Source organism: Rhincodon typus, chromosome 1 (assembly GCF_021869965.1).
Source record: "Rhincodon typus isolate 14 chromosome 1, sRhiTyp1.1, whole genome shotgun sequence".
NCBI classification, from domain to species: domain Eukaryota; kingdom Metazoa; phylum Chordata; class Chondrichthyes; order Orectolobiformes; family Rhincodontidae; genus Rhincodon; species Rhincodon typus.
Genome location: NC_063332.1, coordinates 7,744,504 through 7,764,369, shown reverse-complemented (window position 1 = coordinate 7,764,369; position 19,866 = coordinate 7,744,504). Strand labels below are relative to the sequence as shown.

The 19,866-nt window shown below is 42.9% G+C and overlaps 1 protein-coding gene across 1 annotated transcript in view; it reads left to right on the top strand.

The window, feature by feature from the left end:
* fgf24 (fibroblast growth factor 24) overlaps positions 1 to 19,866 on the top strand; it is a 100,559-nt gene that overhangs the window by 36,283 nt on the left and 44,410 nt on the right. The window contains exon 3 of the mRNA XM_048600337.1: positions 17,765 to 17,942. Within this exon, the coding sequence (XP_048456294.1) occupies positions 17,765 to 17,942 (178 nt within the window). The remainder of the gene's footprint in view (positions 1 to 17,764; positions 17,943 to 19,866) is intronic.

The following is a 19,866-nucleotide window of genomic DNA, read 5'->3' as shown; positions in this document are numbered from 1 at the left end:
TGTGGATACAATTCTTTCTGTGGTGCGTCTATATAAATTGGTAAGAGTCATTGTAATCTTGATCTATTCTAGTGAGAGGGTGTTTGCTTTTGTCACCATTGATAAGGAAGTTAGAAGCTGGGTGGTTAAGTATATTCAAGGCTGAGATAGACAGATATTTAATCAGCAAAGGAATCAAGGATAATGGGATAAAGGCAGGAAAGTGGAGTTGAGGATTTATCAGATCAGCCATGATCTCATTGAATGACAAAGCAGACCCAATGTGCTGAAAGACCTACTTCTGCACCTATGTCTTATGATACAACAAGAGTACATGAACACCAAATGGCTACAAAAAGACACAACCAATACTCACTCGTCTCAATCCACATGGACATGGAGAACCACGACTTCGATTCGGACAACACCAAGATCCTGGGACAGGCTAGGCAGAGACAAGCACGAGAATTCCTGGAAGCATGGCACTCCACGAAGCATGCTATTAATAAACACATTGAACTCGACCCCATATACATTCCACTATGAAGGAAAACCGGAAGTGAGGCAATCCATCTCAACGGACCCCAGAGTTTAAAAACCAGGCAGTAAAACACACCGAAACTTCATCGGAGGCAGCACTGAGGATGTTACCAAGCACGTAACGAAATGCCTGCGAAACAACAAACCAGCTCGGCAAGCCAACCAACCTCAACTTCTTATGGTTCCTCATGGGTTCGCATTCCCTATGGGATTAGTACTGTTGATCCCTGCCTCTTCCCAATTGTGGCCATAGTTACAAAACTGATATGGGTGCAGTGTGAGGATAAATATTATGTCTTTAATGTACCCAGGCAGTTCTTACACCATGAGATATTGGAGCAGAAGTGTGCCATTTGGCCCATCGAGTCTGTTCTGCCATTTAATAAGATCATGGCTGACTTGATACTCCTCAGCTCCACCTCCCTAATTTATCCCCCTAAGCCTTGATTCCTTTACCTTTTAAAAATCTCAACCATGAATCTATTAATGACCCAACCTTGATAAACCTCTGTGGTGAGGAGTTCTATTCATTCACTAACCTCTTCTGTTGCTCCAGTGAGAGAGTGTTTATTTGGAAGTTTGGAAGTTCAAGTCTCTTTCAGGAGAGTCGAGAACGTAACACTGGCTGATGTGACAGTACAGAATGTGAGGGAGTGCTGGAGGTCATGTCTTTCAGATCAGCCATTAAACTGTGGTTATCTGCACTCTCAGAACATAAAAGATCCCACAAGACTATTTCAAAGAAGCATAGGAAAGTTCTTTCTGCAGTTCCAGTCAATATTTATCTCTCCCCTGCCACTGAAAACAGATTGCCTAGTCATTAAATCATTGCTGTGTATGGGATCTTGCTGTGTGCAGATTCTGTGGTCTGATTCCACCTGACAATGACAATTACATGTTAGAGATAACACAGCGTGGAACTGGATGAACACAGCAGGCCAGACAGCATCAGAGGAGCAGGAAAGCTGACGTTTCAGGTCGGGACCCTTCTTCAGAAATGGGAGGGGGAGGGAAGGGAGCTCTGAAAGTGCAGGTAGGAAGTAGTGAGGATTAGTCAGTGGGATGGGTGGGGCAGATAGATGGGAGAGAAGATGGACAGGTTGCGTCAGGTCAAGGAGCGGGGTGATGACAGGGAGGGTTGATCATGGGATGAGGCCGGGGGTGGGGAGATTTTGAAACTGGTAAGATCCATGTTTCGGCCATCGGGCTGTAGGGTCCTGAGGCGGAATATAAGGTGCTGCTCCTCCAGTTTGCGGATGGCGTCGTTGTGACACTGGAGGAGGCGCAGGATGGACATTCCAACCAGGGAGTGAGAGGTGGAGTTAAAATGTTTCATGTGCACTCACCTATCACCATCCCACTTACTTTCTCCAGGCCCACCCCTCCTCTCTCCATTTATTTCTGAGCTTCCCTGCCCCTCCCCATTTCTGAAGAATGTTCCCGACCTGAAACATCAACTTTCCTGCTCCTCTGATGCTGCCTGGCCTGCTGTGTTCCTCCAGCTCCACACTGTTTTATCTCTGACTCCAGCATCGGCAGTTCTTATTATCTCAATTACATGTTAGTCATCCTGTATTGAGTTATAGCGTTTAGGCAAGTCCATAAGACCAAAAGAAACAGGAACAGATGTAAGCTGTTCAGCACCTGTACCCTGCTCCAGCACTTCTCACTTCTCCATTTCCCTGCCCTCTCCTCATAACCTTTGATTCCACAACTGATCAAGAGTCTCTCTGTCCCAGCTTTAAATATATGGACACTGCCCCCACAACTCACTGTGCCAAACAGTTCCACAGACTCATATGGGAAGATGATGACCTAATGGTCTATTGCTGGTCTATTAGTCCAGAAATCTGGGGATCTGGGTTTGAATCCTGCCTCAGCAAATAGTGGAACTCAAAATCAATAAATAATGTGGAATTAAGAGTTCAATGATGACTGTGAAACCATTATCTTTTGTTGGGAAAAACCTATCTGGTTCACTCAAGTCCTTTAGGGAATGAAACTGCTGTCCTTACCTGGTTTGGCCTACATGTGACTCCAGACTCTTAACTGGCCTCTGGGATGGGCAATGAATGCTGGTCTAGCCAGTGAATGAACAAAATAAAACCCTGAGATAAAAAGTTGCTCCTTATCTCACTCTTTTAAGTTGGTGCCCCTTTATTCTGGGACTGTGTCCTCTGGTCCTAAACTTTCCCACGAGGGGAAACATCCTCTCAGCATTTATCCTATCAAGCCCTTGAAGAATTCTATCTGTTTCAATAAGATCACCTCTCATCTTCCCAAATTCCAATGAGTAGAGTCCCAATCTTTTGTCCTTCTAATTTCAAATGAGTAGATTCCAAGCCTGTTTAACCTTTGCTCCTAATATAATCCCTCCGCAATGTGGTTGACTGTTAACCAACACTCTGGGCAATAAATGCCAGTCCACTCAGTGATACTGTAAGCCTGTGAATGAAAAAAAATAATAAGGGGACCGGAACCATCCTGAGATGCTACATAATGCCAATACAGTGTTCACTCCTTTCTTACTTTACCTTCCTTTCTTCCCTTCATGTCCCATGGCTGTGTAGTGCCAGTTTTTGTCCTGCCCACAAAAACCAGGCTTGGCAAAAGCCACACCACTGGAAGCAGGGAACAGAATGCAGCCAATCAGCCCATTGACCCTGCACCAACTCTTCAAAAGAGCATCCTTACCAAGTTCCAATCTCCTGCTTTTTCCCCAAGTCTTTGTATACTATTTCTGTCCAATTGACCATTGAAAGCCCTCTTGAATGCTTCAGTGAACCTGCCTCCATTACCTTTCCAGGCAGGGGGAGGCAATGGCATAGCGGTATTACCACTGTACTGTTAATCCAGAGACCCAGGTAATGTCCTCGGGACCCAGGTTTGAATCCCACCACAGCAGATGGTGCAATTTGAATTTAATAAAAATCTGGAATTAAAAGATAACCATGACTCTATTGTTGATATTTGGAAAAACCCATCTGGTTCACTGATGCCCCGTAGGGAGAGAACCTGCCATCCTTACCTGGTCTGGCCTACATGTGACTCCAGACCCACAGCAATGTGGTTGACTCTTATCTGCCCTGTGGGCAATAAATACTGGCCTAGCCATGAATAATTTTAGAAAAGTACATTCTAGACATTAACTACTCACTGAGTGAAAATGTTTCTCTTCACATCACTTTAAATCCATGCTCTCTCGCTCTTGTTCCTCTTATGAATGGGGTTGTTTGGCCTCAGGTGGAAATTGGAGCTGACCTCCATCTCTGGATGTAATGACTGTGATGTGATTTCTTTGTTGGAGCCAGATAAATAACCTACGGAGAGAAACCATCTCATGTGAATGAATTCCAATCACTTGTAAATCCAGACCGGTAAAGCAGGAGAATGGGTCTGGCAGTGGGTGATGGGGAAAGAGCTGTGAGATGGAGGGACAGTTGCTGGAGGTTTTTGAGAAAGGCTTGTTAAAGGCTATTTGTCAAAGGACCCCAAGGGTGATACGTAAAATGTTATCGTTTCATTCATAGCTGGGTAGATGAAATGTTAACATCATGTCCAATCATGGTGAAACACCCCATAGTACAACAACTCTTCTTCTAAGCTTATGCTCATGAGTGTGTTTGAAGACAGTATTTTCAATGGTATGATGATAAGCTTCAACATTGATGGGTACTGATCACACATTGCACTAGTACAACCCTGGTGGCACCAATGATTTGGGGGGTGGTGATGGCATAGTGGCAAAGTCACCAGCCTAGTAATCCAGATAAACCACTAGAATAATATTCATGGGTTTAAATCCCAGGTCCTGCCAGATGAGGAAGTCTGAGGATCAGTTTAAAAAAAAATCTGGAATTAAGAAGCTAGTCTAATACTGACTGATGTCAGTTCTCATTTTTAAAAATCCCATCTGGTTCACCAATGCCTTTTAGCAAATCTGTCATCTTTATGCAGTTTGGCCTACGTCTGACTCCGGTCAAAAATGAATAATTTAAAATTGCACTGAAATAGTATTTGTGATTACAGATATGCATGTATTATACTGGTGAAGTGCCTATGAGCATGGTATTGGTAAGCACAGGGCAGTCTACATTACACAGTTACAATGCAAGTGGGTGCAGGTTTGTAAAGTCCTAATATATACAGATCTGTTAAAGACAAAACTACAACAGTTTGTATTTACGTACTACTTTAAGGTAATCAAACATTACAAAGTTTTTTGCAGCAGTGTTAGAAAGCAAAATTTGGCATCGAGCCAGGTATATTCATATAAGTGCAGATAACTAAATGTTTGGTGAAAGAGTTAGGTTTAAAGGAGTGCCTAAAAGGAGGAAGGTGAAGTCATGAGGCCAGAAAGGTTTAGGGAGTGAATCCTCGAGCTGAGGGTCAGGGCAGCTGAAGGCACAGTCACAAAGAGTGGAGTAACTAAAATCAAGGATGCACAATGTCCATTATTAAATGAGCAGAGACATTTCAGACACTTGCTGAGCTGGAGAGATTGGCAGGGATTAGACCATACAGAGACTTACAAACAAAAATAAGAATCTTAAAATGGAGATGCTGCTTGACTGGGAACCAGTGTTGTTCAGTGAGCACAAGGGTGTTGAGTGAACTGATCTTGGTGTGGGAGAGGGCACAGCGGGGCAAGGTTTTGGACAACCTCAAGTTTACTGAGGGTAGGATGTGGGAGATATCAGTGACATAGATTACTCGCTGACTAAAACATACCATCCTCCCTCAGCTGACAAATCAGTACTTCTTCATTGTCAACACTTGGAGGAAGCACTGAGGATGGCAAGGGCACAAAATGTACTCTGGGTGGGGGATTTCAATGCCCATCACCAAGAGTGGCTCAGCAGCAGCACTACTGATCGAGCTGGTCAGGTCCTACAGGACATAGCTGCTAGACTGGGTCTGCGGCAGGTGGTGAGGGAACCAATAAGAGGGAAAAACATACTTGACTTCATCCTTAGCAATCTGCCAGCTGCAGATGCATTTGTCCATGACAGCGGAACTGTACTCCGGCACAATCTGCAGCCTCATGGCCTGGCATATCTCTCACTCGACCATTACCACCAAGCCAGGGGATTAACCCTGGTTCAATGGAGAGTACAGGAGGGCATGCCAGGAACAGCACCAGGCATATCTAAAAATGAGATGCCAACCTGGTGAATATCCTAAACTGGACTACTTGCATGACAAACAGCATAAGCATCAGGTAATGCATAGAGCTAAGTGGTCCCACAACCAACGGATTAGTCTAAGCTCTGCAGTCCTCCCTCATCTGGTCATGAATGGTGGTGGACAAATTGGCACGGTGGATCAGTGGTTAGCACTGCTGTCTCACAATGCCAGGGACCTGGATTCGAATCCAGATTTGGGTGACTGTCCATGTGGAGTTTGTATATTCTCCCCATGTCTGTGCAGGTTTCCTCCCACAGTCCAGAGGTGTGCAGGTTAGGTGGTTTGGCCATGCTAAATTGCCCACAGTGTCTATGATGGGAAATTCAGGGATAGGGTAGGGGATGGGTCTGGGTGGAATGCCCTACAGAGGGTTGGTGTGGACTTGATGGGCTGAATGGCCTGCTTCCACACTGTAGGGATGCTATGAATCTACTGGAGGAGGGTCCACAAATATCCCCATCCTCAATGACAGAAGAGCCCAGCATATCAGTGCAAAAGATAAGGCTAAAGCATTTGCAACAATCTTCAGCCAGAATTGCCGAGTGGATGATCCATTTTGACCTCCTCCAGTGATTCCCAGAATCACAGGTGCCAGTCTTTAACCAATTCAGTTTGGCCCCCATTCTATCAAGAAATAGTTAGAGGCACCGCATACTGCAAAGACTATGGACCCTGACAACACACTGGCAATAGTACTGATGCCTCGTGCTCCAGAACTTCTATATTCCTGGCATCTACCCAACACTGCCCACACATGTCCTGTACACAAAAAGCGGGACAAATCCAATTCAACTAATTACCATCCCATCAGTCTCCTCTTGATCAGTAAAGTGATGAAAGGTGTCATCAACAGTGCTATCAAGCAGCACTTGCTCAGTGATGCCCAGTTCAGGTTCTGCCAGGGGCACTCAGCTCCTGACATCGTCACAGCCTTGGTTCAAACATGGAAATCAACTGGGCATGTCATATAAACATAATGGCTATAAGACCAGGTCAGAGAGTAGGAGTACTGCAATGAGTAAGTCAGTTCCTGACTCCACCAAGCCTGTTCACCATCTACAAGGCAAAAGTCAGGAGTGTGATGGAATATTCCCCTCTTGCCTGAATGGGTGCATCTCCAACAACACTCGAGGAGCTTGCCACCATCTGGCCCATTTGATTAGTACCACATTCATAAACATCTACTCCCTCCATCACCAACACTCAGTTGTAGCAGCATGGACCATCTACAAGATGCTCTGCAGAAATTCACCAAAGATCCTCAGACAGCACCCTCCAAACCCATGACCACTTCCATTTATAATGACAAGGGCAGCAGATACATGAGAACACCAGCACCTGCGCGTTCACCTCCAAAACCCTCACCATCCTGACTTGGAAATATATCACCATTCCATCATTGTAGCTGAGTTAAAATCCTGGAATTCCCTCCCTAATGGCATTGTGGGTCAACCTACAGCAGGAGGACTGCAGCGGTTCATGTTCGTAGCTCACCACCACCTCCTCAAGGGCAACTAGGGAAGGGCAGTAAATGCTGGCCCAGCCAGTAACACCCATGTCCCAAGAGTGAAGGTTAAAAAATAATTTGTAAAGCACGATTTGTCTTTCAGAAACCCTGCTGGTTTTGTCCAATCTATCATAACTTTCCAAATGTTCTATTGTCACATTTTTAATAATAAATTCCAATATATTCCTCACATGTGGTTCAGCTAATAGATCTGTAATTCTCTGTTTTGTTTTCTCTCTCTCCCTTTTTAAATAGTGTGATTATGTTTGTTATTCTCTAATGTGTAGGAATTGTTCTAGCGTATTTCGAATTTTGGAAGATGAACACAAAAGGCATCCAGTATTTCCAGGGCCACATCCTTCAGTACTCTGGGATGTAGATTGTCAGGCCCTTTAGACTTTTCAGCTTTTAACCACATTAATTTCCCCAGCACCATTTTCTTACTAATGCTGATTTCCTTCAATTACACTCTCTCACTAGATCCTTGATTCCGAAACATTTCTGGGAAGTTAATTGTATGCTCTTCCGTGAAAGCAGAACCAAAAATGTGTGCTCAGTTCTTCTGTTGTTCCTTTGGTCCCCAATCTAATTTTCCTACCTTCCGATTGTAAGGGACCTACATTTGTCATTACTAATCTTTTTATCTTCATATATTTCTACAAGCTTTTACAGTCAATTCCTGCAGTTTCACTCTTACAGTTTATTTTCCCCCTTTTTATCAAACCTTTTGTTCTATTTTGCTGAATACTAAAATGCTCCAAATTCTCAAGACTCGGTTGCTTCATTGGTCAGCTTGCTGGCTTGGTCTGTATCTTTTCAGACTGGGTTAGCTTCCAGCAAGAATTAAAGGTTTTAAAACTGGAATTGTTATTTTTTCCTGGTTAGTGTCACTGTGAAATGTCCACCAGAATCCTGGTTGTCAAGAAATCCTTTCTAATAGCTGACCATACCATCCTCATCCAACGCTCTCCATTCACTGCCTCCATGCTTCAGTATCTTCTGATTCCCCTCCTCCAATGTTACTCTGATGTCCCTCAAGGATCTATTGATAATCTCCTTCTATATCTCACACACATGCTGCATCTCAGCAACATCATCCAAAAGTTCAGTGTTAACTTTTACATGCATTGTGATGACACTGAGCTCTACGTCTCCACCACCTCTCTCAACTCCTCCACTGTTATTCAATTATCAGGACACTTAACCAGTGTTCAACACAAGCACTAGAGCAGGAGTAGTCATTTCAGCCCCTATTCTGCAATTCCTCCATATATGTGCGGAAAACTGATCCATTCTGCAAACTCCGGTCCTAAACCACCCAATCCATCCCTCCCCATAGCAACTGTTCTGCAATTTAACTCTTCCAAACCAGATGTAGTTGGGCTTTTCAGGGTGTGCACTCACCAGGATTTGCACCTATATGTTGTCTTACTCAATTTAGGCCTAGTAAGACTCCTTTGCTGTCTCAAGTCTGCATATCGGCAGCAACTACAGTGGTTTGCCAGCCCAGATCCTGAAGAAAATTTTAACGGTTTGGCTGAGGCTTGGCTTTGTTTTCAGGTCTTGCTGTGGGCTAACCTAGTCTGTTCAGGATATGTCCTCAGTGAGGCTATGCAATTGCCTTCACTCAAGTAGCGTTCTCCAAGCTCAGTCAGACTGACTAGGGTGTCCACTTCCATCGGAACACCCGGCACCTGATATGCACCACTTGCACCATTTTCCAATGATGAAGCCAGTTTTAGTGCCTGTTTGAAGTCCAGTTGAGCTTCAGCTAGCAGGCACTTTTGAAATGGTTACATCATTAATACCACATTACCAAACAGTCTCTCAGGATCTCATTAAGGGTTAAATCAAAGTCACACGCCTCTGCCAGTAATCTGAACCTTGTCAAAAATCCCAACACAGATTCCCCTGGTTCTCAAATTGCAAAGTAAAAATGACAGTTTCTCAGAATTAGAGGAGGCTCGAGTTTTTAGTATTCCTTAACTAAATCCATCAACTCTTGAAAGATTTTAGTATCTGATGCCTCCAGGAAAGTTAGGCTCCTAATAACTGAAAAAGCTGCTGGTTCACAAGCTGTCAGGAGAATTATTCGTTGCTTTTCATTCCCCAATGTCATTTGCCCAGACAAAATAACGTATTTTTTCCACATACTGGGCCCAGTCTTTGATGGCAGGATCTTCCCAAAAAACAGCACGATGCCAGAAATGCTTACCCCTAACTCAAAGACAACTGTTGCAAGCAAGTTTCTTCAGGAACATATCCCACTCTTGTCACCAGTGGAATAACTCTGCAGGGGTTGATATCCAGTCACCAAGTCACCCTTTATTTACTCATGGAAAGTCGTCGACACTGAACTAAGTCCCTCAGAGTCAGCTTCTCGAATGAGCAGAAACCTTGAGACTCCTCTTATGATCTGTCAGCCAAAGCTCCCTGATTTGTCCAGATTAATAGCCCCAATTGGAGAACTCATAGTCTATGAGGTCCACCTGGCTAATCTTGATATAATCACTACACTATCCTAATTCTTGCTTTTGCAATCTTTAGACCTGACTATTACAATATTTTCCCACTATCCACCCTTGTAAACCTGAAGTCAGCATACTCTGATGCATGTTTCCTTACTTACAACACATCTCATTGACCCTCTACAATATCCTCTACAATGACTTACAACGACTGCTCATCAAGCAACATTTTGCTTTGAAAATCATCATCTTTGTTTCCAAATCCCTCTAGAACCTTGATCCTGTCTAACTCTATAATCTCCTTCAACCCTGCACCCTCTTTGCTCCTTTAATTCTGGCCTCCTGAGCATCCCCAAATTGTCCTGAGGTGATTGTGCCTTCAGCCTTTTTGACCTAAAGCTCTAGAATTCTTCCTCCAACTCTCCACCTCTCTTTTAACTTATGGCTTAAAATCTACCTCTTTGACCAACTTTCTTGGTCATCTGCTTCAATATTTCCTGAAATTATTCCTTTGCGACACTTCTTTGGAGTACTTTGGAATGTTTTACAGATGCTATATAAATACAAATTGTTATTCAAGTTGCCCTTGTGTGTATTGCTCAAAAAGAAAGAAATTGCTGTTGAAACTTTTCACCTTGCACTCACCAGGACAGTCACAAGAATGCCAAATTTCAAGAGATCAACAATTTATACAGGGCAAGAAATGGGTGCTGATTGGTTGGCAAGTGATCTCTGATTGGTCAAGGTGTTACCATGGTGAATCAGAGCTGACTTGTCCCTGAGTGAGAAGTTGGTCATTCACGTTTCATGTCAGCTGCATGTGCTGTAATCAAGGCTGACGCTCCCATTGCAGTACTGAGGGAGTATTACTGTCTCAGAGGTGCTGTCTTTCGAATGAGATATTAACCAAGACCCTGACTACTCCTTGGGTGTGGGTGAGGGATTGTTGGGGGTGATCCTAATAGATTCCAAGAAACTATTCAAAGGACAGCAGAATAATCCTCCTTGGTGCTCTGACCAATACTTATCCTTCAACCAATCCAATTAAAAACAGGTTAATCAGTTATTATTGCATTGATGTCTGTAGGAACTTGCACTGCGTAAGTTGTCAACAGAATTCATACTGATTACACTTAAAGCACATATTTTTAACTGTTATGTACTTTGGGAAGGCATGAAGTCAGAATGGAGATGCAAATCTCTTTTTCTGTGTTTACATCAACGTACACAAGGAGTTGGTCTGCGACCCTCTAAGGTCGCATCACACAAAGAAGGGTCCCAATCCGAAACATCAACTTTCCTGTTCCTCTGATGCCCAGTGTTGGTAGCTCCCATTTGCGTTTCATGTCAATGTAATCCTACATGCCAGGCCTCAATGAAGGCAGTCACAGATTGGAAGGAATGAAATGTAGAAGCCAGTGTTATCTTCTTCACTTGCTTGACCTGGTTAATGAAACTTTTGCTACAACCATACACAAAAGGGCAGATAAAACAAGAACCCATGGCATTGGCACCCCAGGGTTTCTCAACATGTCAGTGGTTTTCTTGATTTGACTTGATTTGATTTTCTCTTTTTTTTATGTATGGAGATACAGTGAAAAGTATTGTTTTGCATGCTAACCAGGCAAACCATACCTTACATAAGTACATCAGGGTAATAGAACAGAATACAGAATGTGGTGTTACAGTAACAGAGAAGGTGCAGAGAAGGATCAACTCTAATAGATGAGAGGTCACAGTGGTAACAGTGAGGAAGAAGCTGTTCTTGAATCTGTTGGCACATGTTTTCAAACTTTTGTATCTTCTGCCAATGGCAGATAGTGGAAGAGTGTATAATGAGGGTGGGAGGGATCTTTGATTATTTTGGCTGCTTTCCCAAGGCAACAGGAAGTATAGACAGAGTCAATGGAAGGAAGGCTGGTTTTCATGTTTTCCGTGTTCGCAACTCTCTGTAATTTCTTGCCGTCTTGAACAGAGCAGTTGCCATACCAAGATGTGATGCATCCGGATAGGATGCTTTCTAAGATGCATCAATGAAATAGTTGCACAGAAGTTGGTATCCAGTCACCAAGTCACCTTTTATTTACTTGTGCACAATAAAATGGCCATGGCCAGCCCACTTGGAATTAATCACCTAAATTGAGGCGATTCTATTTTCCTGGTTATATTGGTCAGCCAAAACTGAGGGAGTACCGCTGTCTTTGAGGTCTCAAACAAAACCCAGGTCAACAACCCTAATCACCGACCTCATAGTCAACGAGGTCAACCTGGTTGCAATCACTATATTCTTTAAAAATTGATGAGTCATTGTGGACGTGCCAAATTTTTTTAACTTCTGAGGAACTAGAGGCATTGGTGTGTTTTCCTGACTGTAATGTTGATTTGGATGGACTTGCAGCCTAGTCCACCAGACAAGCTGCTTGTTTCAATCATACTGTCCACAACTTGCTTGAGTCCTTCCTCGCTGCAACCTTACTGTGTATTGACTACTAGCTTGCCTCCAAAAAAAGTCATCTTCAATGTCCTTAGTTTCTCTCCCAAATATTTTATACATCTCCAAAAATTCACACTTTTGAGCAGATAGGTGGCGGATGAAGTTCAAGTGGAGAAATTGAGGTGATCCATTTCAGTGGAAAGAATGTGTTTATACCACAGCCAAGAGATAATATAAACTAAAGGCCACTATTCTCAAGGGTGTACAAGAGCAGAGAGGCCTGGATATCCATGTATATAAGTCATTAAAGGTGAAAGGATAGGTAGAGAGATCAGTTAAGAAGGCATACAGTATTCTATTTATTAATAGTTGTATAAAGTACAAGAGCTCTTTGTTGTCCCGTCCCAGGAGTATTTGATGGGGACGGAACTAAGAGGACTTTAAGTTTACTTTAAGTTCAGATGAGTAGACGAACATTTCCTTTGTATTTTAACCAGTTGTTGCCCCTATCTCAAGAGTGTTTGATGGGGACAGTGTTGAGAGAACTTTATTTTCAGTTCAAATGCATAGAGGAAGCTTTACTCTGCATTTTGACCCCTTGTTGTCTCTATCCCAGAAATGTTTGATGGGGACGGAGTTGAGGGAACATCAACTTTATTTTAAACGAGTCAAAGGAACTTTATTTGAGTTCAAAAGAGTCAAAGAAGGTTTACTTTTCTGTTTAAAAAGAGTAGAGTAGCTTTACTCTGTGTTTAACCAGCTGCTGTCCCTATCCCAGGAGCGTCTGATGGGGACAGTTTCGGGGCAACCTGACTTTTCTGTTTACATCTCATTTAAAAATGCAGAGTACAACAGTAAAGAGGCTACGCTGAACTTGTATAAACCACTGGTTAGACCTTAGCTGGAGCATTGTGCATATTTCTAGATGCCACACTACACGAAGGATGTGAATACATTGGAGATGGTACAGAAGAGGTTTATAAGAATAGCTCTAGTTATGAAGATAGATTGTTGAAGATGGGATTGTGTACCTTGCAAAGGAAAAGGCTAAGAGGAGATTTAATTGCTGTTTATAAAATAATGAGAGGCCTGGACAAAGGAGAGAAAAAGTCCTCCTGCTCGTCAAGGGATTAGGAATGGGAAGGCACAGGTTTGAAGTGATTTACAAAAGAAGTAAATGTGATGTGAGAAGAAACATTTTCCCACAGTGAGTGACTCAGATCTGGAATGCATTGCCTGGGAGAGGAGTGGAGGCAGGTTCAAGTGAAGGACTCAAGGGGACATTAGATGATTGTTTGACAGAAACAACGTGCAGAGTTGTAAGGAAAGGCACTAACTCATGATTTGGAGATTATTTGGGAGAGCCAGTGCAGTCACAATGGATTAGAATCATAGAATTTCTGCAGTGTGAAAGCAAGTCCTGTGAATCCACACCAACCTCTGAACAGCATCCCACCTAGACCCAGCTCCATTCTTGTAACCTGGCATTTCGCAAGGCTAATCCACCTAGCCTGCACATCCCTGGACAAGATGGGCAATTTAGCATGGCCAACCCACCTAACCTGCACCTCTTTGGACTGTGGAAGGAAACCAGAGCACACGGAGGAAACTCCACACAGACATGGGGAGAACATGCAAATAGACAGTCAGCCTAGTCCACCAGACAATAGACAGTCAGCTGAGGCTGGAATCAAACCCAGGCCCCTGGCACTGTGAGGCAGCAGTGGTAAACACTGAGCCACTGCACCGCCTTAAGTGTTGGATGGCCATCTTTTGCAATATTCAATTCTGTGATTCTTGTGTATTTTCTCCTGCTTTCTCTATATTCTAATATCATTAGAAGCACAAAATGCTTCTTTTAAAATTTCTGATTCAATCCCAACCCCCTATTTATTTTTTAATCTCCAAGCATGGATCCATCCCCTATTTTCCATTGCCAGGATATATTTGTTTTATTCCTTGCCCATCTTTAACTATTTCCAGTTATTTTTTTCCCAAATATTAATTCTATTTATTCTGGGTAATATTCCTTTTTACCTCACTATAATTTATCTACAGATTCTGCAAATCTTATACCTGACATGAAAACATTTTGTCAATTGGTGGATCGAGCTGAGAGATGGCAGATGAGTTTCAATTTGGACAACAGGTGAAGTGATGCATTTTGATAGGAAGAACATTGATAGACAATGTAAAATATGGGGTACAGTTCTAAAGGTAGTGCAGGAGCACAGGGACCTGACATCGTTGAAGATGACAGGACAAGAGGAGAGAGCATACAATGTTCTATCCTCCTAACTGAAGCTCCATGCCTGGACCCACTCTTGTAAATCACTTCTGCACTGTCTCCAATGTGTTCATATCCTTCCTATAATGTGTCACCAGAAATGTCCACAATATTCCAGCAAGGTCTAATCAAGTGTCTTATACAAGTTCGACATCACTGCCTTGCTATGTACTCTATGCCCCCATTAAAAAAGTTCTCTTTGAAGAGAAGATCCAAGAGGCTGAATAGAGTGGATGGGGAGAAATGTTTCACATGCGTAATTAGGGGCTAGAACACACTGCTTGGAAGTGTGGTGGGGGCAGGTTGAATTGAGACATTCAAGAGGCATTGATTGCTTATTTAGATAGAAATAATGTGCAAGAATTTGGGGGAGAAAAAAAAAGCAGAAGGTTGGTCCATGGCAATGATGCTCATGTGAAGAGCTGGAGGAGACATGATGGACCAAATGGCTTCCTTCTGCACTTCTGTGATTGTATATGATTTTTCATTGTGACTGGGTCAAAATTCTGGACCTCTTTACCTGGCACTGTGTTTGTATCAACACAATTTGGTTCAAGAAGTTGGTTCTCCATCACCTTCTCAAGGTAAAACCAGATGGGTACCTAAGTGCTGCCCTTGCCTGTGAAGTCTAAAGTCCACTAATAAATTAAAATGATCTACTATAATAGATACAGGGACTGCTATTCTTTACAATGTACTTAGGAACTGCTTTTCGGTATATTATATACAGGGATCTATATTCTCTATAATATACTCAGGAATTGATATTTCTTATGACATACACAGGGATCACTATTCTGTATAATGTACACAGGAATTGCTCTTCTGTGTAACATATACAGAGACTGTAATTCTATGCACAGCCTTTCTAGAGAGTGTGGTCATACTGCAATTATGCTTGCATTAGTATGGACATTTAGTAAAGCAGAATATGATGGGGAGGCGATGGCCTAGTGATATTATTGATAGACTGGCGATCCAGCTAATGCTCTGGGGATGTGGACTAGAATCCTGCCACAGCAGATGATTTAATTTGAATTCAATAAAAATCTGACATTAAAGAGTTTAATGATATCCCACGAATTGTTTGTTGCGCGGGATGTGCATAAATAAACATCTGGTTCACTAATGTCCTTTAGGGAAGGAAATTGCTCTCTTTGAAAAAAGCCTGGTCTAGCCCATTATGACTCCAGACTCACAGCAACGTGGTTGACTCTTAACTGCCCTTTGGGCAATTAGGGATGGGCAATATATGCTGGCCAAGTCAGTGATGCCCTCATCCTGTGAATGAATATTAAAGAAAAATTTGGAAATGTTGTTATTATGAGGGAACTGTAAACAGTGGGAAGTGTAGGGGTACATAATCTACTTTCAGTATTGCTGGCTGACCAGGAATGGGAAGGACTTTTGTGGCTATCTGCCATGCAATCTTTTATATCTACCTGGATATGCCATAGGCTCTCTGCTTCATTTCTTATTCAACAGATAGAACAAAGAAGTAAGATTGATTGTTGCACTGAATAATTAGCACGGTTTATTGTGACCTATCTCTCTTACAATGGTCAAGGTTCTGTGCTTCTGCTTTTCCAGTGACACAGCCAAATAGTGCCCAGAATTTTATTGGCATTGGTTCCTTTTCTCTTCATTAATCAGAACAGGAGAGAGATTTGAGGACCTTGCCATGAAACAAAAGTTTAGTATGTACAAATAAACCTGATGTTTCAAACATGAATGCTTCATAGGTCAGTTAAAAGTTGAGGTGCCTGGAGAGGTGATGGCCTGGTGACATTATAGCAAGACTATTTTAATCCACACAGAGTTCTGGGGAACCAGATTCAAATCCTGCCATGGCAGATTATGGAATTTGAATTCAATATAAATCTGGAATTAAGAGTCAAATGATGACTGTGAAGCACTTGTCAATTGCTGGAAAACACATTTGGTTCACTAATGCCCTTTAGGAAGGGAAACTGCTATTCTTACGTGTTCTGGCCGACATGTGACTCCAGACCCACAGCAATGTGGTTGACGTTTAAACTGCCCTCTGGGCAATTCAGAATGAGCAATAAAGGCTGGTCCAGGCAGTAATGCCCACATCCCATGAATGAATTAAAGAAATGTCATTGCTGCGGGTCTGGAGTCACGTACGGGCCCGACCAGGTATGGGCAGCACATCTCCTCTACTAAGTTACGCTAGTGAGAAAAAGATGACAATTTCATGGTCACCATTATTGTCTTCATAGTCCAGATTTATCAATTCAATTTAAATTCTACCAGTTGCCATGATGTGATTTGAATCTGTGACCCCAGAGCATTATCTGGGCATCTGGATCACCTTGTCCAGTGACATAGTTACTAGCCATATCCTCCATTCCTCATACTCATTTATAGAGTTTTATCCTGTCCTTCTAATCCTATTTATAGAATCCCATTTCAGCCCCTTTTAGAGTCATAGAGTCATAGAGATATACAGCATGGAGCCAGACCCTTCGGTCCAACTCGACCATGCTGATCAGATATCCTATGTAAATCTAGTCCTATTTGCCAGCATTTGGCCCATATCCCTCTAAACCAGCTGCTGCCTCACAGCAGCAGGGACCCAGGTTCAATTCCACCCTTGGGCGACTGCCTGTGGAGTTCGCACATTCTCCCCATGTCTGCGTGGGTTTCCTCCGGGTGCTCCGGTTTCCTCCCACAGTCCAAAGATGTGCAGGTTAGGTGGATTGGCCATGCTAAATTGCCCATAGTGTTCAGGGATGTGTAGATTAGGTGGGTTATAGTAGGATGTGCCTTGGTCAGATGCTCTGAGGGTCAGTGCGGCTTGTTGGGCCGAAGAACCTGTTTCCACATGGTAGGGATTCTAAAATTCTATTTATATACCCATCCAGATGACTTTGAAATGTTGCATTCATACCAGTCTCCAGCATTTCCTCTGGCAGCTCATTCCACACACGCACCACCCTCTGCATGAAAAGTTTGCCCCTTAGGTCTCTTTTATATCTTTCCTCTCTCACCTTAAACCTATGCCCTCTAGTTTTAGACTCCACTACCCCAGGGAAAAGTTCTTGCCTATTTACTCCATCCGTGCCCCTCATGATTTTATCAATCTATATAAGGTCACCCTTCAGCCTCCGATGCTGCAGGGAAAATAGCCCCAGACTATTCAGCCTCTCCCTATAGCTCAAACCCTCCAACCCTGGCAACATCCTTGTAAACCTTTTCCGAACCCTTTCAAGTTTCACAAGATCCTTCCTATAGGAGGATTTCTTCATTGTGCCTTAATGTTAGTCCCTTGTCCTGACTCAGTGTCTGATTCTCACTCAGCTCCTTACCTTATCTCTCGCTATTCATCCATTTAACAGGAATCGAAGCAGACCACAGAGCACTTCAGGACCTACGTGGAGAACCATACCAAACATTCAGATGACCTGAGTCGGAAGCAGATCCGAATCTACCAGCTTTACAGCAGGACCAGTGGCAAACACGTCCAGGTGCTGGCCAAAAAGATCAATGCCAATGGGGAGGATGGTGGCAAATACGGTAAATGTCTTGTTCAGTGAGGCTTGAAAGAGAGGAGTAGGGAGGAAAGTCGATCAAACAACTGATTGATGCATTCACTCCATCATTTCATTAGATCAAGACTAATCTGCATTTTAACACTAGCCACCCGCTTTGTTTCTGTATCACTCACACACCCTTAGTGAACCCTGTTATGAAATTTTCAGTTGACTTGCATCCTCAACTGTTTTTGGGAGAGGAAGATCCAAATGTTCACTTCCATATGTGTGAAAAAAACATTTCTCAGTGTCAATAAACTGTAATTTTAATGTTACTTCCCTTTGTTCTGGGCATTTCTATCAGATAAAATGGCTTTTGTCTATCTATTCCACAATAATGTAAAACAACTTAATGTTATGGTCTTGAAGGAATACGAGCTTTGCTAAGCAGCCTGATTTCATAGTTTAACACCCTGAGCCTCGATTCCTTTCTGCATTCCACCTAAAGCCAATATATCCTTCCTGAGGATTGGTAATAAGTACAGAATGCATTGACTCCAGTTGCAGGCTCTGAGAATTTTACATAACTTCAATGAGATGTCTTTGTCCATTTGCATCTTCAATAAAGTTGCAGGCAAAAGGAAGTCTTTTTGTTAGCAGGCTTAGACTCTCAATGAATAAAACTGGTTCATGGTCTGTCCTTGAGTTCTGTGTATTAGGAATATGTCAGGTTCAATCCTGAGTTGGTGGCAAATTCAGCCATATCACTGTTGAGGCAGTGCAATATTTTTCAACAAGGTGAGGTCAAAGTTACTGCCCTGACAAGAAAGCAGCCTTTAACTGAGTGTGGCATCAAGGAGCCCCAGCAAAACTGGAGTTAATGGGAATCAGGGGAAAACTCTCTGCTGGTTGGAGTCATAATCAGCAGAAGAAAGATGGTTGTTGGAAGTCAATCATCCCCGATCCAGGACATCACTGCAGGAATTTCTCAAGGTAGTAGACCTATTTGGGTCTTAGGCACAACCATCTTCAGCTCCTTTATCGATGAGCCTCCCTCCATCATAACAACAGAAGTGGGGATGTTGGCTAATGATTGCAAAATCAGTTTTTTGAGGATGTGACAAAGATGACTGATAAGAGAAAAGTGGTTGATGTTGTCTACATAGACTTCAGTAAAGCCTTTGACAACGTCTCTCATGACAGACTGGTACAAAAACTAAAGTCACATGGTATCAGGGATGAGCTGGCAAGATGGACACAGAACTGGCCTAGTCATACGAGACAGAAGGTAGCGGTGGAAGGAAGTTTTTTTGGAATAATGGGCTGTGACAAGTTATGCTGCAGCTTTATAGAACTTTAGTTAGGCCACACTTGGAATATTGTGTACAGTTCGAGTCACCACACTACCAGAAGGTTATGGATGCTCAGCAGGTCTGGCAGCATCTGTGAAGGAAAAAACAGAGTTAACGTTTTGGGTCCGGTGACCCTTCCTCAGAACTACATTAATTCTGTTTTTCCCTTCACAGATGCTGCCAGACCTGCTGACCTTCTTCAGCAACTTTGTTTTTGTTCCTGATTTACAACATCCGCAGTTCTTTCGGTTTTTATTTAGAGTTAACCAATACTCAGGTTTGGGCTCATAAAATGACAAGCAGCCTTTGTGCCACACAAGTGATCATTCCCAACAAGAGCGAATCAAACCCTTACTGCTTGACATTCACCTACCATCACTGACTCCCCCTATCAACATCCTATGGTTTACCATTGACCAGAAACTGAACTGGACTTGCCATATAAATACAATGGTTACATCAGCAGGTAATGGCCTGGTGGCATTGTTGCTACACTATTAACGCAGAAACCCAGGTAATCTTCTGGGAAGGGGTAGTAGGAACTGCAGATGCTGGAGAATCCGAGACAACAAGGTGCAGAGCTGGATGAACACAGCAGGCCAAGCAGCATCACAG